The sequence below is a fragment of the Equus asinus genome, chromosome 9 (genome assembly GCF_041296235.1).
Source record: "Equus asinus isolate D_3611 breed Donkey chromosome 9, EquAss-T2T_v2, whole genome shotgun sequence".
In the NCBI taxonomy this organism is placed as follows: Eukaryota; Metazoa; Chordata; class Mammalia; order Perissodactyla; family Equidae; genus Equus; species Equus asinus.
The window spans coordinates 39,305,252-39,325,312 of record NC_091798.1 but is presented as its reverse complement, the minus strand read 5'-3'; the positions used below and the strand labels follow the sequence as shown (position 1 = coordinate 39,325,312).

General features: G+C 50.1%; 3 protein-coding genes across 4 annotated transcripts; 1 reads left to right on the top strand and 2 right to left on the bottom strand.

The window, feature by feature from the left end:
- The first annotated feature begins 1,511 nt into the window (after positions 1 to 1,511).
- On the top strand, positions 1,512 to 7,682 carry WDR55 (WD repeat domain 55). Its single transcript, XM_014829643.3, has 7 exons — positions 1,512 to 1,821; positions 4,521 to 4,621; positions 4,704 to 4,791; positions 4,889 to 5,068; positions 5,168 to 5,267; positions 5,353 to 5,522; positions 5,607 to 7,682. Exons 1-7 carry the CDS (start codon positions 1,631 to 1,633, stop codon positions 5,926 to 5,928), a joined length of 1,152 nt encoding a protein of 383 aa, XP_014685129.3. The 5' UTR covers positions 1,512 to 1,630; the 3' UTR covers positions 5,929 to 7,682.
- DND1 (DND microRNA-mediated repression inhibitor 1) lies at positions 6,650 to 8,994 on the bottom strand. The gene is made up of 4 exons (XM_014829644.3): positions 8,843 to 8,994; positions 8,594 to 8,711; positions 7,801 to 8,262; positions 6,650 to 7,107 (listed from the first exon to the last, which is right to left on the bottom strand). The coding sequence occupies exons 1-4, from the start codon at positions 8,864 to 8,866 to the stop codon at positions 6,650 to 6,652; spliced, it is 1,062 nt and encodes a 353-aa protein (XP_014685130.1). The 5' UTR covers positions 8,867 to 8,994.
- A 267-nt stretch (positions 8,995 to 9,261) lies between these two features.
- Positions 9,262 to 19,947, bottom strand: HARS1 (histidyl-tRNA synthetase 1). 2 transcript variants are annotated; one of them, XM_014829638.3, is made up of 13 exons: positions 19,709 to 19,947; positions 19,336 to 19,425; positions 17,460 to 17,579; positions 14,586 to 14,681; positions 13,799 to 13,924; positions 13,017 to 13,124; positions 12,767 to 12,865; positions 12,442 to 12,535; positions 12,101 to 12,228; positions 11,765 to 12,007; positions 10,361 to 10,477; positions 10,016 to 10,162; positions 9,262 to 9,687 (listed from the first exon to the last, which is right to left on the bottom strand). In XM_014829638.3, the coding sequence occupies exons 1-13, from the start codon at positions 19,796 to 19,798 to the stop codon at positions 9,616 to 9,618; spliced, it is 1,530 nt and encodes a 509-aa protein (XP_014685124.1). In that variant the 5' UTR covers positions 19,799 to 19,947; the 3' UTR covers positions 9,262 to 9,615. The 2 variants fall into 2 exon arrangements, with proteins under 2 accessions (XP_014685124.1, XP_014685125.1); XM_014829639.3 differs by having other exon boundaries at positions 19,801 to 19,894.
- Between the last annotated feature and the right edge of the window lie 114 nt (positions 19,948 to 20,061).

The following is a 20,061-nucleotide window of genomic DNA, read 5'->3' as shown; positions in this document are numbered from 1 at the left end:
ATTCCAAGCACAAATTGCTGCTTCCTTGGCTGAAAGGATAACCTTGGGAAAGTGTGTTGGGGAATCCCTGTCCTAGGCCAGAAGGTTTTGGTACCCTTCAACACCCTGAAGTTCGCCAAGGCCCAAGGTGGGCTCCCTGGCCTCAGAATCACTCCATCCCCACCCTTTTCCTCCTCTCTGCTCATCGCCAGCACTTCGGTCTGGAACTCATCAATAAGGGTCACTGCTGCTTTCTGCCTGGATCCCTAGCTGCCACTGCCTGCCCTGAGCCTAAGACCTGTGGGCTCAGCAGATCCAAGGAAACCTAGAAGCCAACTGAGCTGTTGCCTTGCCTTTAGTCACTTTCACTTTGATAGGGCAAGGGCTTTTGAGAAAGCCAGCTTGGTGCATAGCACCTAGGAGGCTGAAATTGGGCCCTGTCTGCAGTAGCACCTAGAATGGCTAATTTCAGACAGTAAATGACACCCTGGTTTCATGGTCGTAGGGAGCAGTCCCAATTAGGAAAAAGGTCACAGAGACCTGGCTCAGATGAAGATACCTAGAGGGGCACTAAGATCAAGCCCTCCTGGGGGTTGACTGCCAGTTTAAAATCAGTCTCTGCAAGTACCACCAAGCCTTGTGGAAGTGACCAAGGCCTTCTGGTTGGCCACACAGTGAGTGAGAAGACTCCCAACACTACACAGCAACTTCTCCAGTCACACAGGGGACATATAGTCTCTCTGAGGTCCCTAACCACACTTCTTTCACCTCTCATTAAGGGGGTTGGGCATGAGCATAAAAGATGTCTTAGAAGGCTTGGTACCACAGCCATGTGCGAAGGTTCTCTTCAGCCAAAGGAGCTCTTGCTCCTTATCTGCCCCACCATACAGAGTGCTCCTACTTTGTGAAACCTAGGTAACAGGAATGTCCAGAACGTCAACTGTTGTTTTCCTCTTCAGGAACTCCTTGCCAGCTCTGAGCACTGCTGACTCGACCCGCTGAGGGCCTGCGGCCAAACTGTAGGAACGGCCTGCGGCCAAACTGTAGGAACGGGCAGGGCACTGTTCTTTTGTCTACGAAGATGCTGAGCATGGACGGCAGCAGCTTAAGCGTGTGCGCGGGCTGCCTGCTGTCCAAGGACCCCGCATGCCAAATTCTCGCGGCGCGGGCTTTTTCTGCTTCCTGACCAACTTGGCTGCCGCTTGTCATGGTCTTGGGTTTCATCAAGCTATGAACGACTGGCGTCGCCTCTCCTATCCCGAGAGCATTAAGTCCTCTTTACTGGTTGCGAGAGGGAGTAGCAAACTGTCAGCATTGACCAGGATGAAGGGAAAGGAGTTAAACGCAGTTCCCAACCTTACGCGAAGTGACCAAGGAGGGGATTAACCCTCGCGCCATCTAGCTGGCCTGGGAACTCGCCACAGCAAACCACAGAAGTACCGGACCCTCGCGGCGGAACCCGTGGGGCTGGTTCCACCCACACCCGCCGCAGCCGGCCCGCCTTTTCCGGGTTACGGAAAACGCCCTGGCGCCACTTCCGGCTCCGCCCCCGCTGCGACGCGGAAGCGGTGCCCTGAGCCGCTTTCCCCGCCGCGTGACTGATTGCTGGAGTCACAGCCCGTCCGGTGGACGGCTCCGAATCGTCGGGTGCATGGACCGCACGTGCGAGGAGAGGCCCGCGCAGGATGGGAGCGACGAGGAGGATCCTGACTCCACGGAAGCCCCAGTCCGGATCCGGGATACTCCAGAGGACATCGTGCTGGAAGCGCCGGCTAGTGGGCTGGCGTTCCATCCTGCCCGCGACCTCCTGGCGGCGGGGGACGTGGACGGGGACGTGTTCGTGTAAGTGCACGGCAGGGCCGGGGGCGTGGTGGGAGTGGTGGGCGCGGGGGCTGCCGGGTCTGGAAGTTCCCCAGGGATGGAGGTGGGACGAGGAGAGAGGAGACAAAGTTGCAGGGAGAAACGTTTTGCAGGACTCATCTAGTTCAATTCGTTCAATAACATTCGGCTTTAAACAAGTTACCACACAAATCTCTTGAAAGAGCTGAAAGGAAGACAGGGTGGCTGGAATGTCGTGACGGAGCCTAGAGACGGTAGCAGCATAAGAAGGCGAACGTTCAGGACACTGTTATTTCCCGCCAGGTTATTACGTTGAACCTGAAGCAGGCTCAGCGGGGCCCCTGCGTTTGCTTCTTGCTCACTTTGATCTTTCAAAAACACAAATCTGACCACCTCACTTCTTTCATTAAAACCCTTCAGTAGTTTACCTTTGCTTTTGGGATTGAGTCTAAACTCCTTAATCCGGCTTTCAGAGCCCTGACTACCTGGCCCTTGCTTGCTTTCCCCTTTGCTTTTTGTGCTCATTCATCCTTCCCTTTTTATCGAATTGTGAAGCCTCAGCTCCTTTGCACATATTATTCCTTCTGCCTGGAAGATTCCTTTCCCCTCACTTGTAGCTACTCTCCCTGAGTTCTCAGCATCTCTTCATGCCTCAGACTAAATTAGATTACCCATTAGATGCTGCCTTGGTACCAGTACCTTTCTCTAATAAATTTCATAATGGTTTGTAATCATATATCTGTTTGTGTAATTATTGGAATGCTTGTCTCCACTAAAAAAGCTTTTCAAACTTTTTTGACCTCGCCACACAGTAAAAATATCTTCTGTTATGTGTGATGCACTCTGATATTTCCCTTTTTTTGGTGAGGAAGATTGTTGCTGAGCTAACATCTGTGCCGATCTTCTATTTTGTATGTGGGACTCTGCCACAGCATGGCTTGATGAGTGGTGTGCAGGTCTGCACCTGGGATCCAAACCTGCAAACCCCGGGCTGCTGGAGCAGAGGATGAAAACTTAACCACTATGCCACTGGGCTGGCCCCTGATATTTTCTGGTTTATTTTATTGTCATTTTTTTTTTTTTTAAAGATTTTGTTTTTTCCTTTTTCTCCCCAAAGCCCCTGGGGTACATAGTTGTATATTCTTCCTTGTGGGTCCCCCCAGTTGTGGCATGTGGGACGCCGCCTCAGCATGGTTCGATGAGTAGTGCCATGTCCACGCCGAGGATTCGAACCAACGAAACACTGGGCCGCCTGCAGCGGAGCGCGCGAACCCAACCACTCGGCCACGGGGCCAGCTCCTATTTTATTGTCATTTTTGTGGGCACACATAAAATGCTGATTGCATCTTACTCATAGGTCATGACTGGAGTTTGAAAAACACTGTTCTGAACTGTAACCTGTGGTCTGTTTTGTTCTCCATTCTATCTCCTGCTTCTAGCCCTGGGTAGGTGCTCAATACATGTTTGATTTTGAACAAAAGATGTAGGCTGGAATCAGTGAAAAGTCACTGAAGGTTTTAACCAGAAAGCTGTGCTATCAGATTTACTTAATGAATTTAAACCTCAACCCCCTCATTAGCTGCAGTGGCCTTGGGCAAGTTAACTTATGTATTTTCATTTTTGAAAATGGGAACAATATTACCTGCTTTACAGAGGGATCAGGTGTTCAGTACACCACCTGAGTTCAACAGATGTTCAATAAATGTGGGTTCCCTTCTACTAGTATCCATAGTTACAGTGCCAGACACTTGGAGGCACCCTGGAGCTTCCCCACTAACCTCATTCCTTCAGTTTGTCTCCCTTCCCCTACCCTCAGCCACTGCCTTCTAGTGGGCCTCTAGCTTCTCCCATGACCATGCCAAAGAGATTCCTTTTCCCATGGGATTAAATACAGCCATGTTTCATTTGCCCCTTGTTCTCTGCCAGGTGAACTACTTATTCTACATGATCCAACTCACATGACATCACCTTAGCTAGCTTTTCAGGGCTCTCTTCTCTTCCCAAGCATTTATTCAATCTGTGAATGTTTACTGAGCAGCTTTTTCAGGCTGGGCACAGGGGCAGAGCAGACAATAAGTAGACCCAGTTCTACCTGCGTGGAACTCACTAGCAATTTAGCACTTCTTCATTTGACCCTTTTTGAAGATCTGCTCTGAGGCAGTCACTGGGGATGCTCTCTGGACAGGTACTTGTCTCAAAGCCAAGTTTTCGGGCTTGTGCCTCTGCTCCACCTCCATTTTGATCTTATCCCCTTTTCAGCATGTAGTCACAATGTGCTGTAATTAATTGTGGCTTTCTTTGGCTCCTGCAGACCTGAGTGCAAGAGCCCTTTCTTACCGATTTTTCTATTTCCAACTTCTGGGGCTGTTCTTTTGTCATTAATTTAACAAGTATTTCTGGGCCTCCATAGTGGTCCAGACCTAGTCTTTCCCCAGGGTGGGGCTTTCAAGGATGAAGACTGTGGGGTGGGGTCAGATCACAAAGAAGTCCTGAGCAAATGTGGTTTGAATTACTGCATGAAAAAAAGACCTAACAATCGAAGCTCATTGAAAATGGAAAAAATAGGATGGTTAAGCTCCTTGGGCTTGGAGGTGTGCCAAGCAGGAACTCCTAGGTAGGTGGAAGGTTGGCTAGTTGGTCTCTACACTCCATGTATCCCAGGTGGGGTCTGGGGTCATTCACTCTCTTCTCCATCTCCCTAGCTTTTCCTACTCCCAGCAAGAGGGAGAAACCAAGGAGCTCTGGTCCTCAGGTCACCACCTCAAGTCCTGCCGAGCCGTGGTCTTCTCTGAAGATGGGCAGAGTGAGTATTGGGGAAGGCAGCCAGCAGTGTGGTGGGATGGGAGCAGTGAGCAGCACCATGACCTGCACACCTTATCTCCCAGAACTTGTAACTGTCTCCAAGGATAAAGCCATTCATGTTCTGGATGTGGAGCAGGGCCGACTGGAAAGACGCATTTCCAAGGCTCACAGGTAAGGGGAGCCAATTGTGTGTTGAGGTGAGGGGTAAAGACCGGTAGTTCCCTACAGGGACAAAATGCTCCAAGAAGTTCTGCATCTGTCTCTCTAGTGCCCCCATCAACAGTCTGCTGCTGGTGGATGAGAATGTTCTGGCCACTGGGGATGACACAGGTGGCATCCGGCTCTGGGACCAGCGGAAGGAGGGCCCCTTAATGGACATGCGGCAGCATGAGGAGTACATCGCAGACATGGCTCTGGACCCAGCCAAGAAGCTGCTGCTGACAGCCAGGTATGGCCTCAAAGCTGTCTCCCTCTCCCTTTCCTGTGTTAAATGTCCCCCTCAATGGGAGCTTTGGCCAAGCCTGCTGCTGCTCTGCTCTCTCTATAGTGGGGACGGCTGCCTTGGTGTCTTCAACATCCGGCGACGCCGGTTTGAGCTGCTCTCAGAGCCTCAGTCTGGAGACCTGACCTCTGTCACTATCATGAAAGTACAGCTGGGTATGGCGGGATGGGGGTGTGCTAGGGACCTGGTCAGACATGGCTCCACAAACATGGTTTGCTCTTTCCCTGCAGTGTGGGAAGAAGGTAGTCTGTGGCTCCAGTGAAGGTACCATCTACCTTTTCAACTGGAATGGCTTTGGGGCCACAAGTGACCGCTTTGCCCTGAGAGCCGAGTCCATTGACTGCATGGTTCCAGTCACCGAGAACCTGCTGTGCACTGGCTCCACTGACGGAGTCATCAGGTGAGAGAAGCCAGGACGGCCCTCACATCATAGGAAGGGCAGGCCCAATCAGCCAATACCCAACATTCCTCTCTCTCTGCCCAGGGCTGTGAACATCCTGCCAAACCGAGTGGTGGGCAGTGTGGGCCAGCATGCCGGAGAGCCTGTGGAGGAGCTGGCCCTCTCTCATTGCGGCTGCTTCCTGGCCAGCAGTGGCCACGACCAGCGCCTCAAGTTTTGGGACATGGCCCAGCTGCGGGCTGTGGTGGTGGATGACTACCGTCAGCGCAAAAAAAAGGGAGGGCCGCTGCGGGCACTGAGCAGCAAGGCCTGGAGCACCGATGACTTCTTTGCAGGACTGAGGGAGGAGGGAGAGGAATCCATGGCTCGAGACGAAGAGGAGGAAAGTGAGGATGACAGTGACTGAGGGGATGAGCTGAATCTCAAGACAGGTCCTCACTAGGGAAGAGTTGTTTCTGGGGCTGGCTCCCTAGAAAGGCTATGAATTTATAATACCCTATTGTGCGGTGCAAAAAGATGCACAGAGGCTCAGGACTCAGAGCACTGATGTGAGGAAGTACTTGCCCTATAGCGGCTGCTCACTCTACCAGTAAGATAAGCCCATAGCTGGGCAAGACAGCACGGACACAGGTGTACACCAACTAGGGGTTTAATATAAATATAACCAGCATAGAAAAACTCAAAACTACACACACACCAAAACCAGAATGCCAAGTGGTAGGGACAAAAGGCAGATTTCTGATACTTTGGCTCAGCCAGCCCCCAAATAAAAACCAACAAGGAAGACAAATCAAGAAAATAAGAAACAAAGATTCATGCTAAGCTGTGGGAGGAGGGAGAGGGTGTGTGTGCCACACAGGATGGCCAAGGAAGACCATGGGGTTCAGGTCAGACCTTAGGCTGGGGAGGGGGGTGGGAGGGCAAGGTCCCTCACCACAACTTGGCCAAACCTGAGCTGCTCACAGGTGTGCTGGGGCCCTGCCCCAGCTGGGACGCTGTGTCAGGTCCAGGGCAGGGCCCATGCTCCTCCCCTTGTTGGGATCAGGTGGTGGCTGCCCAGGCCTGCTGGGCTGGTGACTGACACAGGCTCTGTCTACTCATTTAGGCTGCCGGTGAAGAGGATGGGGTCACTGCTTAACCACAGTACCTGCCTCAGCCCCAGCAGACCACAGGAGGCTAGCCCCAGACTCACTCAGTGCCTCCAGCAGCCGTGTAGACACAGCATCCTTGGCCACCTCATGCCCATCCTGCCCATCTGGGGCCAGCACAACCCAGATGAGGCCGCTAAAGGGCACTGGATGCCCAGGGATCACCACCTGGTACCAGAAGCGGTGCCAGCCAGCAGGGCCTGTGCCCAAACACTTGGTGAGGAACACTGGGCTCCCCAGCTTCATCCGCTGGCACAGCAGCTGCAGGGCAGCCCGAGCCCCTTGGGACTCTAGCCTGTCCCTGGCCAGAGCCAGTCGGCTGCTCTCTGGCTGTAGGCACTGCAGTGAAGGACCCACAAACTGCTGGCGCAGCCGCTGCTTCAGGTCTGGCTTGAGCCACTCCACAGCCACCTGCTCTCCACAGAGGCGTGACTGCCCTGCAGGAAAAAGGGAGAGACAAGGGCAGGTCTGACCCCTGGACCCAAGCCCCCAGACCCCGTGAGCCCACTGGGGTCACACAGGCCTACTTAATTTCTAGCCTCCCCATTTCCTGGTGGTGTGCCCTCGGGCAAGTTAAATAACTTCTCCAGGCTCCATTGTGTTTATCTGTAAAGGCGCTGTAATAATTGCTACCTTCTGAGTTTCCTTGGAGGACTACTGGTTGATGCAGGCCTTGTCTCCCTCATAACCATCATAATAGCTAACCTTTACTATGAATACCGGCCATGAATCAGGGAAGGGGCTAAATACGCTTTAATTCTCACAACAGTCTGAGGAAGAAGGTTGTAAAATGGATAAAAGGCCAGTTGCACTTAGCCTTGGGCAAGTCAGTTTCTCTGAAAACAGTCTCATCTCTAAAGAGGGAGGTCATTCTGTGTTTCATTGGAAGGTCGGACCTTAAGTCAGGAGATAATGCACGGGAAGTGTTAAGTTTAGGTTAAGTGGTAGCTGCTTAGCACCACTGGAAATTTAAAAACCTGAGATTAAATAAAAATATGAGGTTGCAAACTCAGGTATTCCTAACCCTTAAATCTTGCGACTTTACTCCGCTATGCTGCTGGGTGGAGGCAGAATGCCTGGCAGCACGTCTTTGGCCCCAACCAGCGGCCCCCCGCAGCCTCCACCCCTACCTTCCACCAGGGCCTTTTTGGCCATGGCGGCGGCGCGGTGCGAGCTGAACTTGAGCAGCGCGATCTGCGCGGACGCCGGCCCGGGGCTGGGCAGCAGCAGCGCTTCCTGCAGGCCGGGCCCGAGCGGCTGCAGCGCGAGCAGCAGCGCGCGGCGGCTCAGGGCGGGCGGCAGCCCGTCCACGCTCAGCTCGCACTTCTCGGTGCTGCGGCACACGAGCAGCGGGCAGGAGGGCCGCAGCGGGTGGTTGTGCAGCGTGGCGATGGCGGCCTGGGCGCCGCGCCGCGAGCTGTAGCGGGCGTAGGCGAAGCCGCGGTTCAGGCCGCTGAAGGTCATCATCAGGCGGAACTCGTAGAGGCGGCCCACGCGCTGGAACAGTGGGATCAGCTGGTGCTCGTACACGTCCTGGGGCAGCCGCCCGATAAACACCTCTGACCCGGCCGGCGGCGGGCTGCCCACCCAGCCTGGGGGAAGGGGGTGGGGAGGGGTACCGTCATCCACCGCGATGGTTCCGGCTTCGGGGCCCAGGGACCCAGCGCCAGAGGGACTCCGTGAGCAAACGTCTGTGAAATGGGTACAACACCCGTACGTGGGTCGTTGGTGTAACTGGGTGCCTGAGCTAACAGCGGAGCTGGCAGAGTAGGTGCCCCTTAAGACTGGCTGCTTCCCTCGAGGGAGCGGGCGGGGGTAAGAGGGAGTTAGGGGTTTCGGACCGTGGAGCCTCAGGGTAGGCCCCTCCCGGAAAGGGGGCTGGTCGAGGCTGGCGTAGGGCGGCAGGGGCTGGGACTACCGTACCTGGGGGTGGCCCGCCATACTTCCTCTGCCCGTTCACCTGCACCAGGCGGATGCCGGTCTCCCGGACCCACGCCTCCAGCGCCGCCTTGTTCTCTGGATTCACCCTCTCGCACCACAGCTGAGGGAGAAGGGGCAGGTTGGAACAGCGGACCGCCGCGCCCGCCCCACCCTGCCTGTGGAACAGGGGCCCCAGGAGCCCCGGCTCCCTGCGCAGGTGAGCTCGTCGCCCTCTCGTTGCCAGGCACTCACCTCACACTCCCGCTTGGACTGCATGACTCTTCCGCGGGCCGGCTGGTACCCCCTTTATAACCTCCGCCCTATCTGCCTCTGGAAGCTTCCCTACCCCTCCACCCCCAAGCTCTCATTGGCTCTGAGCACGACCCCGCCTCCCAAGGGGGTGGGGATACCCACTGCACGTGCGCCGCGGGAACCTCCGACCCTCAGGTGAAAGCTAGAAGCTTTAGGGCGTGAGTTTTCGGGCAGTCCCACTTCCTAAGCAATGGCTTGCGCGCCGGCACGGATGGACGCTGGCGGCAAGAACCTCAGGGGCACCCTTCACGGGCCTATTGTATGTCCTTCTCCCCATTTCCCACCGCTAAAGTGGTCAGAATGGGAGGCCTAGGCTCTGACAGGGAAGGCAGGGCTAGGCAAGAGCGACACAGGAAGGCTCCAGTGGTAGAGGCATTTTATTGGACCTTTGGCGACGGGTTGTGGGGAGCACTCCCTCCATCTGGTGTAGGGTCCTGCGGAGAAGACCACCTCTGGCCCAGTCCTTGTAGCCCAGGAGCACAGGCTGGACTATGCCCCCAGGGCCTCCTATGGAAAATGGCATAGTACGCGGCCATTTTTGCCTGTGATTACCAATAAAATAATCATAATAAAAATAAAAAGTCTCTGTTCTGACCCTTCTTCAGGCCTTCTTGCTGGAACAGAAGTGTGCAAAGCTGTCGAAGTACATATGCACAGTTTTGTCTTAGCCTTAAACAGTGCCAGTCCCACTTTCCTCTGATAGTTTGCTCAATTCAGCATGTACAGAGGGGCTCGCTTGTTCTCCTTTTGATTTCCTCCACAAGGTCTTCTCTTCGGATGTCCACCTGGCCAGGATGGGGGAAGAAGGTTGTATGAGCATCTTCCACTCCACCGCTCCCTGAGTGCCCACGCCTTCCTCTAGTCATCAGCTGGGAGCAGGAACTCAATCAAACACCTCAGGGTCGATAGTGCTTCTTGGGGGAGACGGAGAGACGCAGGGTATATGTGGGGGTGGAGATCTTACCCTTCCATGACCACAGTAAAGATGAAGCCATTAAGTCCTTTATGAGTGGGTACTTATATGAAGGCCAGGCTTTCACCCTCTCACACCACACTGGCCTGCCGAAATGGCATACGTTCCCTGTCCCTCAGCTTTCCTGTTTGCCTACTTACCTCTTCCCTGCTGGCCACTGAACGGAGCTTGATGACCCCATCCTTGAGCTCCTGCTCACCGATGATGGCCACTAGTGGGATGCCTGCCTCCTCACAGTATTGCAACTGGTTCAGTAACTTCGGGTTCTTCTTGTAGAGCAGCTCTGCCTGCAGAGGACAAGGCAGAAGATGAAGGCTGGCGTCTGCTCCTCAGGGACAACCTCCTGAGGGCCCAAGCTGGGCACCTTGCTCTTAGCTCCATTCCAAGAAGTCACAGTGATGGCAGGGTCACTATGAATGAGGTTTTATTTAGTCTGTGTCCAGTGCTCCCAAGTGTGCTGCCACCCTGGGGCTTGCCTCCAGTACCTTGATTCCAGCATCCCATAGCTCTGAGACAAGCTTCAGTCTCTCCTCCAGCAGCTTCTTCTGTGCAGATGCAACAAGCACCTGTGTCTCTGTGGTCCGTACCTTCTCCTCCAAAGCCTGGGGAAGGGGCAGATAAGAGTCAGAGAGCTGACTTTACACCACCTTCAAGGAACAAACAGAGCAAGCTCTTGTCAGGATTCTGAGAAACCAGGCCCAACTCAGCAAGTTCCACCAGGGCAGGGGTCCAGTTTTCTCATCTAGCAATTGGGCATAAAGTAGCTCTTAGAAGATATAAGGAATGAACTGACTGACTTGTACATATGACTTGTCAGAATAAATAATGTAGGGCAAGGGCAAAGGTAGCTTATGTACAGTGACTTCAAGCTCATTTCCATCTAGTACCTTAAGGGTTCACCAGAACACTCACACAGAAGTGATACTGTGAGCCCACCCAGGCAATCTAATCGCCCCTGGCAGTTGTAGTTCCCCTGAGACAGGAGACCGTGCCTCTTATATTTCAGCCATAGGGTACAACTCAGGGTGTGGATAAGGAGGAAGGCAGAATGCTACTGCTGCCCTTGTCTTTTTCTGAAAAACTGTTTTCAGAGTTCTTACAATATAAGATGCCTACTGAAATAGTGACCTCAGCTGGGAAAAATGGACAGTTTCCACTCTAGAGAAAAGGATGGGAGCAGTGGGAAGGTTACTGCCAGGGCATTCCCTGGATGAAATGCACCAGTCTGTTAAGAGCAGCAGCAACAAAGGAGGGCTTGGGCTTGAGGCCATGAGGGGCTTCCCTGGTGTTACTCTAGATACTAGAGTCAGGACAGCCATCTGGAAGATCCCAAAGCCTCAGACACGTGCTTCCACTTAGTGACAATGTCACAGAGTGGTTAGGAGCAAGACTCTAGAATTCGACTGCTTGGATTCAGATTCTGACTCTGCCACTTACATGACCTTGGGCAAATTATTTGATCTCTAATGCTTCAGTTCCCTTGTCTGAAAAATGTAAATGATAAAAGTAGCTACTCTCAGAGGGCTGTTTAAGAATTTTATTAGATAATGCATGAAAAGCACTAAGCACAGTGACTGGCACAGAGTAGTAAAATATTAAGTATTCTGTCTCATGAGGAAGATCCAGGTCGTTGGATATACCAGCCTAGATTCCTGATAGTTCTGAGGGAAGTAGGGACCCAGAGCAAAGGATTTTGTGAGAAAAGAATGATCAAAGATCCACAAAGCTGGCCTATAAAGGGGTGGGAGTCTGTGAAGGACAGCAACCATCTCTTCTCCATTTCTCTGCAAAGATGCTCCTTGCCCAAAGCAGCACGACTTGCCCCCTTGGAGATCAAAGAAGATGGCTCAAGTGCCACTACCTGCCCAGACTGTCTTCTACCCACTTACCTCTAGCCTTTGCTCCACGATGGAGAAGATCCGCTCCACCCCAATGCTGAGTCCTACACAAGGCACCTTGCGCCCTTTGGGGTCGAACATGCCCACCAGCCCATCATAGCGCCCTCCAGCGGCCACACTGCCCACACCAAGGGGCTCTTCCCCTGCCTGGGCTGGGGACTGTAGCAGCACTGCCTCATAGATCACCCCAGTATAGTAGTCCAGCCCTCGAGCAAGGCTCAGGTCAAAGGATATCTGTGGGGACAAGAACACGGTCAGTACCAGATGTAGATCAAGGACCGGAAGCCCCAGAATTCAGCAAAGGTTCCCAGCCCCAACCTGACTCACCTTGTCAGCAATGCCAAGCAGGATGAGGTACTCAAACAGTAGCTTCAGGTCTCCCAGACCCTCCAAGGCCTGCTTGTTTTGGGACAGTTCAGGATCTTGGAGCAGCTGTTCCACCAGGGATACCCCACCTGGGGAGACAGATTTGTGAGCCAGACTGAGTGACAGAAAAAGGTAGGAACTCTCCGTTTTTGCCTGGACTGCACATGCATATGTGCGTGCACACACACTCTCTTCCTCCCCGCTCCCTCTCCTACACATATACACACACAGAGAGAAGACTTTCAGCTTTCAGCTTGAGGGCGGTGGGATGGCTGCTGGGGGAGGCAGGGTTTGTTCCTCACCATGCTGCTGGACGTAGTCCCCAATGCGGTCGGCCACCTCTGGTGCGAGGCCCTTCTCTCCCACCATCTCATTCTTTACTTCCTCCCAGGACACCTGGGGAGACAGATACTAGTCAGGGACCCCTGGGCACCTTCCCGACTTTAGAGCAAGTGTGGGCCCTCCTGGGGGGCAGTCAGAGCACAAGCTGCCCTTCAACCTACATCCTGGGGCTAAGCTTCCTCTGGTGGGCATAGAGGCAGGCCCCTCTCTCTCCTAATGTTGTTTTCCATTTCTCAAGGCAGGGTGGGATGTGGGAAAAGAAGAGTCAAGTGTTTGGGTGGTTACCTTGTCCAGCTTGTCCACTGAGGAGCAGATGGTGCGAAACTTGCTATCCGGAACACCACAGATGGCAAACATCCCATCTAGGATGCGCCGATCATTCACCTGCAGGGACCCAAGGCATAGTGAGGAGAGAATCTCTTTACATGACCCTTGATAGCCTTGGTCACTTGGGCTACTGGTCCCTCTGCACAAGGACCTTCTCCTGTGAGAGGCCAGGCCCAACTTTGCCCTCCCAGCCCTGTTCAGCTCTGACCTTGACCAGGAAGTCGCCTATCTGAAGTGAGCTCAGGATCTCACACATGATCTTCAGGCACTCCGCATCAGGGATCATGGGGTCAAATTGCCCAGCAATGTCAAAATCCTGCAGGGAGAGGGGTAGCTAGAAGTCCTCAGGGGTTTAACTTTCTTAAGGGGGGACTCCTGGGAGCTCTGTTCTCTCTGTGAAGGCCTGTTTGCACTCTTGTATGGACCACCTTCTTCATTCTCTGTCTGATCATCAGCCCAGAGGAAAGCCTCAGCATTCCTGGGTCTCTTCCCAGTCCTGGTGTCCCTTCAATCTGTTGGGCTATTCTTTCTTTATCTCATTCATCTACTTTTCCTTATTTCCTCCTCCTACTCTGAGGGCAATTATATGGCCTTAGTCCTTAGTCATTTTCTCTATTCGTTCAGAAGCTCTGCCACCAGTCCGGATGATTTGATAACTCAAATCCAATTCCCCATCCTTTGCTATGGTCCCATCACAGTGGTTTAATATAAAAAGCACCAGGCCAAGAATTCTAGTCCCAACCTTGCCTTTCTTATCCCTATGTTCTCTTCATCTTGATGAGTCTCAAGTTACTCATACATAAAATGGGGAGAATAATCCTTGTCCTGCCCTCCCCACAGGGGCTTTGTGAAATCTATAGGAAAATACTAAAGAAACCTAAGGGTTAGCATTATCTGGGGCATCCAGTTTGCTGAGGACACCATGAGTACTCAGTAGATTCTACTGGCTTGAGGAAGGGCCAGGTTACCCGCCCTGCCCCAAATACTCACACACTGGTAGAATTCCCGATACCGGCCGCGGGTCATGGCTGGGTTATCCCGCCGATACACTTTGGCTATGTGGTAGCGTTTAATGTTGGTCAGTTTATTCATTGCCAAATATCGAGCGAAAGGAACCTAATGACAAAGAGTTAAGGAGAAAGCTCCTCCTATCACAGTCTGGAAGTTGATTATCATCACCAACAGAAGCTGGGTCTAACCCCTCCTTCTGCAGGCAAAACCACCACCCATAAGATTGACAGCATTTCTGAACATCAGAAAGCATCAACTTCATTACCACAAGTGGCAGCTGAAGTCTCAGAAATGATTAAGCCTCCTTTCTCTTTGGTGGTGTCTCCCCTGGGCTATGCTTAGCATGACGGGAGGCTGGGCAGATTGGCCAGAAAGCAGAAAAAGGGTCCTATGTGGCAGCCCTAAGCAGATGATTCTCTGACATAGCTTGGAGATAAAGGAAACGTGCTGTCTGTCAATTAAGGAGAACTTTGTCCACTGGATAGGGCAGAGGACAGGTATTCTGAAGCAAGGGATTGTTGGTAGAGTCAGAACTAGGCATCAACATAAAGCTGAGGTCTTACTCAGGATTCAGAAGCCTTCTAAGGCTATGCTGTTTAGCCAAAGTCCCACTCCTGGTTTAGAAAAAGAATTCCCCTGATTGCCAAAGGCATCATATTTGATCCCACCTATGTCTGGCTATCCCCAAACCTAAAGCTAGGAAAAGTTCGAGCCCAGTGAGGGCTAATCCATCCAAAGTGTTGAGAGTCCAGCTTTAGAAAGATACAGTGAGGTCATAGCGAAGGGACAGCAGCTCCCCACCCTGGTCCTTCAGGTCATAGATAAGCTTAGAGTCTTCTCCATACTTTCCAGTCAGTGTTTCCTGGAGAAAACATAAAGAAATGTGGCCACAATGATAAATATAACAATTTAAAAGGAAGCTTTGAAAACAAAAGCCCACTACTCTAACATGACTGATTTCAACTTGTCTACATTTCCTCTGCTATCTAGTCCAAGGCTTATATATTTGATGTAGTTATAATCAAAAGGAAACATCAATTTTGTTTCCTGCTTATCATATTTCCATTTTGTGACAGAGCTGAGGTATTTTTTATGTTTGTTTATTTATTTTTTTTGGCAAGGAAGATTGGCCCTAAGCTAACATCTGGTGCCAATCTTCCTCTATTTTGTAAGTGGGTCACCTCCACAGCATGGCTTGATGAGTGGTGTGTAGGTCTATGCCTGGGTTCTGAACCTGTGAACCCCAGGCCGCTGAAGTGAAGCATGTGAACTTAACCACTATGCCACCAGGCTGGTTCCTGAAGTATTATTATTTTTTTTCCTGTTATTTTTTTCCTAAGGAAGATTTGTCCTGACCTAATATCTGTTGCCAATCTTCCTCCTTTTTTCTTTTTTGCTTGAGGAAGATCAGCCCTGAGCTAACATCTGTGCCAATCTGTATGTGAGTCACTGCCTCAGCATGGCTGAGGGGTGGCATAGGTCTGCACCTGGGATCTGAGCCTGTGAACCCAGACCACTGAAGCAGAGGACGTGAACTTAACCACTATGCCACGTAGCTGGCCCTTGAAGTATTATTTTTTTAAAGCTGCATAATATCCCAGGGAGAAGAAAATCATATTTCCTTCCTTCCTAGTGTTATGCTGTTAGATGTTTAGGTTATTCCAATTAAAAAAGATGTTCCATAACATTTCAGTAAATATATTTGGGTACACAGTTTTTTCTTTTCTTTTTTTTTTTTTAAAGATTTAAAAAAATTTTTTTTCCTTTTTCTCCCCAAAGCCCCCCGGTACGTAGTTGTATATTCTTCGTTGTGGGTCCTTCTAGTTGTGGCATGTGGGACGCTGCCTCAGCGTGGTCTGATGAGCAGTGCCATGACGGCGCCCAAGATTGGAACCAACGAAACACTGGGCCGCCTGCAGCAGAGCCCGCGAACTTAACCACTTGGCCACGGGGCCACCCCCATAGTTTTTTCTTTTGAATATGTTTTGGAGAATAAACTCCTAGGAGTGGGTTATGAAAACAACAGACAAATGTGTTTAAGACATCTGTGATTTGAACAATGTCAAAAGCCAAAACTGAGACAGCAGTCCTGCCCGTGATGTCTTCAATAAGGTGAAAACATATTTCACCTATCTGATTGGCAAAGTTTAAAAAGCCTGAAAATTCCCAGTGTGTAGAATCAAAAACACTCATGCATTGGTTGGTGTTATAGGCTAAATTGTGTCCCCCTCAAAATTCATATAATGAAGTCCTATCCCCCAGTAACCTCTGAATGTGACTGCATTTGGAGACAGGGCCTTTAAAGAGGCAATTAAGCTAAAATGAGGTCATTATGGTGGGCCCTAATCCAACATAACTGGTGTCCGAATAAAAAGAGGAAATTTGGATATAGACAGAGGGAAGATCATGCGAAGACGCAAGGAAAAGACAAAGTCTACAAGCCAAAGAGGGAAGTCTGGACCAGATCCTTCCCTCATGGCCGTCAGAAGGACCCAACCCTGCTGACACCTTATCTTGGACTTCCAGCCTCCAGACAATAAATTTATGTTATTTAAGCCATCTAGTCTGTGGTACCTTGTTATGGGAGCCCTAGCAAATTGACACAGTTGGTAAAAATATAAATGAGTACAACCTTTTGACTCAGCAATTCCATTTCTATGAATTCACCTTACAGATAAATGCATACCAGTACCAGACATTGTTCTAAGCCTTGAGTATACATCAGTGAACAAGACAAAGGCAGTCCACGCCTTCGTGGATCTTCTATACTAATGAGAAGAGACAGGCAACACACTAATGCAAAGAAACAAATTAACCGATAATTTCAGATAGTGACAGCTGCTCTAAAGGAAATAAAACAGACTGATGTAATGGAGAGCAAAGGGCTACTTTAGACAAGGTAGTTGGAGAGGATTATTTGAGGAATGGTATTTGAGCTGAGATCTGAGATTAAAATCTGCAATCTCTAATTTAATCTGAAATTAAAATCATGCAAAGAGCTAAGGGGAAAAGGGAGTTCAGGAAGAGGAAAGAACAAGAACAAAAGCCCTGAGATAAAAACACATTTAGTATGTTCCAGGAATAGAAAGAACTGGAGTAGCACAGTGGGTGAAGGGAAGAATAGCATGAGATGAGGTGGGAAAGGTGGGCAGTGGCCAGATCATGTAGGGCCTTGTGAGCCTGGGTAAAGAGTTTGGACTTTATTATAAATGCAAGGGGAGTCACTGGGTTTTAAGCAGAGAGTGATACAATCTGGTTTTTTAATAGTAAAGAACTAGAAACAATCTCAAGGTCCATCAATACGAGACTGGTTGCATATTTATACTTTATACATATATACTTTATATGTATGTACGTAGAAACATCTCAAGCACAGGTGCCATGGAATTCAATGTAGATGGGAGCCATAACAACTTCCACCCTTAGAGGTTCTCTTTTGGAAGCCGCTGGCCACAACCAAGGTAAATAAAAAGCACGGCCTCTCCCTCCAAGCCAGTCCCATCCCCCTTATCATTGGAGAATATACTGGTCTTTGTCCACAACACGAGAGAGACATTTGGGCCCTCACTCTCTTGTCATCTTCTTTGTTGTTCATATACCCACTCTCCCACTAGGCAATTTCTCCTCACCCATCCCTCACCTTTAGTTCAAACACAGGTGTGTCAATTACTTCTGCACCATGGCGCTTGAAGCAGCTGATGATTACATCAAACACCTTCTCCCGAACTGCCATCTGCCGGGGACTGTAGTCTCTTGTGCCCTTGGAGGCAAAATCAGCCAAAGAACCAGGGATGGAATTTAAAAACAAACAAAGAACAATAAGGTCTAGAAATATAAAAAAGGATGATCTCAATGGTGATGAATGCAAATCCTGCCCCAAACTTAAGATTTTCCTACAGGCCACTGAGTTAGAAAACAAGTACAAACAATTCCCTGTTAATTACAATACCCATTTGCTATCAACCTTCTAAATGCCATTCCTTTTTTATCTTGGTTCTATTTTCTAGAATTCTTAGAACTCCATTCTCCGAGGAGTTTTCCTAAAACCTTTTTCTGGGATAGTAGAACATTTCCCTGCCTAATAGAGAACACCTACCTGATGATAGGCACGTAACCAACTCAAACTGGCTTAACTAGTTGAAGTCCAACATTTATAATTAACATTCTCTCCCAACATAACTTGAAAAAAATTCCTAATGATTTGTTCTCTAATTTGTTTCTGGTAGCCCTATGACATGAGCCAGGGAGATACATTTTATAGGTGAATTTCAGGATGTTGAGAAGTTAAGTCTTTACTTAAGGCCACTCAGCAGGTTTGTGGCAGTCAAGATTAGAACTCTGTTCTTCCAGGTCAGAGTTTCCAGTCTGGGCTTTTACACCCTACTCCCAAGTTTTTGGTCTCTAAAATAAATAATATTTTAGGAAAATGTAACTACTTTCCAAAACAAAATATTTGGTGAGAAGAGTGGCACTGATTTACATTCTTGCAAATCTTTAATGTCTGGCTTAATAGAAGACAGCTGGATTCTATACATGCTTTCTGCATTCAATTCTGTTGTGATATGTTGTTCTGGTTGAGCATACAAAGAAAATCTAACCTTACACAGATGTGTAATTGTAAAAGGACGAATATTTTAATAAACTTTTTAGCTAACAGTAGATATGCTTCTTAAACTATACCAAACTTCAACAAGTGGCAGTTTCTTAAAGATTGGTTGCAAAGTGGAATCTGAAACTACATCAAAGAACTTTTCATACCATTACATTAAAATCCATTACCTATAAGGGACCCAGAATTCCTAGAGACAGAAAGTAGAACAGTGGTTACCACAGGCTGGAGGGAGGGTGGAGCGAGGATTGCTGTTTAATGAACACAGAATTTCAGTTTGGTATGATGGAAAAGTGCTGGGGATGAAAAGTGATGATGGTTGCACAACAACGTGAATGTACTTAATGCCACTAAACTGTACACCTAAAAAATGGTAAGACAGAAAATTTTATGTTATGTATATTTTACCACAGCTTAAAAAATATTACTCTCCCTTGTTCTTTGAATGGATTTTTTACCCATGTATGATTTTATAACATCATATAACATCATATATTGGCCATTTGGAAAATATTGGTTCATTGATAACAGTTATACACATCTTCCAAATGTTGATACACTTCATTATACAGTATTAGAAAATTATATTTGTTAATAACACCACAGATCTCATCAGGAGAGTCTTTAGGTATTGGGAAGCTGTCAAGCTCATAGTGGAAGATATGAAAGAAGGTGTAGCAGTAGCAGACCGATGCCCCTAAGCACTCAGCTGGCCTAGTTTCTGCCATCACTTTCCCATCCCAGAATGACTCAGAGTCCAACCCGGCCCAGCGCCCAGAGCAACTGTTGTTTTCTCTGTAGCATTTCAGATCCTCCTCAAAGATCTGGTTCAGGGAAGAAGGCACATGAGCTCTTGTAAGTAGAATTAGGGATCCTCTCAGAGGCTCCCTAAAGCAATGATATTTACCTTGGGGGTTTTGAGCACAAACTTCTGTTTCCCTTCATCAGGGCCCAGCTGTGCCTTCAGTTTCAGTAGTTTTGCCACCTCCTCTTCGATCTGTGGAGGGAAAAGTAGGTGGTGGGCTATCACATCTGCTGCTCCCTTCCCTCCTCCGCCATTCATTCAGTATTTCTCCCTCATCAGGATCTGGGGCAAATCTCTCTCCCCAGGCCTAGCTTTGTTTCTCTCGGGTCCTACCCCGGCTACTTACCCACCCAGCCGTCCTCCTCTCTACCAGCCGTCCTCCCTTCCCCCACATCCCTGTCCTCTGTGCAGACCACCCCAGCTCTACGTCCTCCCTCGCCTTGCTTTGGCCCACACCCTGCCGCCTGGGTCGCACCTGCTCGGCGCTGGCCTTCTGCTGCTTAAGGCCCCGCACGCGCTCTCCCTGAAGTCGCACCAGCTCCTCCAGCGCCGCACGCTCCGCCATACCTGCTGCCAATTGGAGCCGACCGCTGTCGAGATCGGCGGTGGAGACCGCAGCCTCGGTTCGGATGACTTCCGGCTATCGAGTCACTGGTCTGCCCGCCTAGAGAGCCTCTGCCGTGCACAACAACTACTTCCGGCTCCTACCGGAAGTGCCAAGCCTGAAACGGAGCCTGAGGAGGCTGTAGCACACCTGCGGGCTTTGGGAGACGCAAACCGGTCCCTTCTTGCTTGGAGCTAGGGCTTCGCCTCTACAGCGCCCTGCAC

Bases quoted from the DNA above. Each gene is read 5' to 3' on its own strand.
- WDR55 (XM_014829643.3), top strand. From the start codon at position 1,631: ATGGACCGCACGTGCGAGGAGAGGCCCGCGCAGGATGGGAGCGACGAG. The intron at 5,069-5,167 runs GTATGGCCTCAA...CTCTCTCTATAG, and splicing joins AAGCTGCTGCTGACAGCCAG to TGGGGACGGCTGCCTTGGTG. The intron at 5,523-5,606 runs GTGAGAGAAGCC...CTCTCTGCCCAG, and splicing joins TCCACTGACGGAGTCATCAG to GGCTGTGAACATCCTGCCAA.
- HARS1 (XM_014829638.3), bottom strand. From the start codon at position 19,798: ATGGCGGAGCGTGCGGCGCTGGAGGAGCTGGTGCGACTTCAGGGAGAG. The intron at 13,125-13,798 runs GTGAGTATTTGG...CTCTCCCTGCAG, and splicing joins ATCGGGAATTCTACCAGTGT to GATTTTGACATTGCTGGGCA. The intron at 12,866-13,016 runs GTCAGAGCTGAA...GGGTCCCTGCAG, and splicing joins TAGGCGACTTCCTGGTCAAG to GTGAATGATCGGCGCATCCT.
- DND1 (XM_014829644.3), bottom strand. From the start codon at position 8,866: ATGCAGTCCAAGCGGGAGTGTGAG. The intron at 8,712-8,842 runs GTGAGTGCCTGG...CTTCTCCCTCAG, and splicing joins AGTCCAAGCGGGAGTGTGAG to CTGTGGTGCGAGAGGGTGAA. The intron at 8,263-8,593 runs GTACGGTAGTCC...CCCTTCCCCCAG, and splicing joins GTATGGCGGGCCACCCCCAG to GCTGGGTGGGCAGCCCGCCG.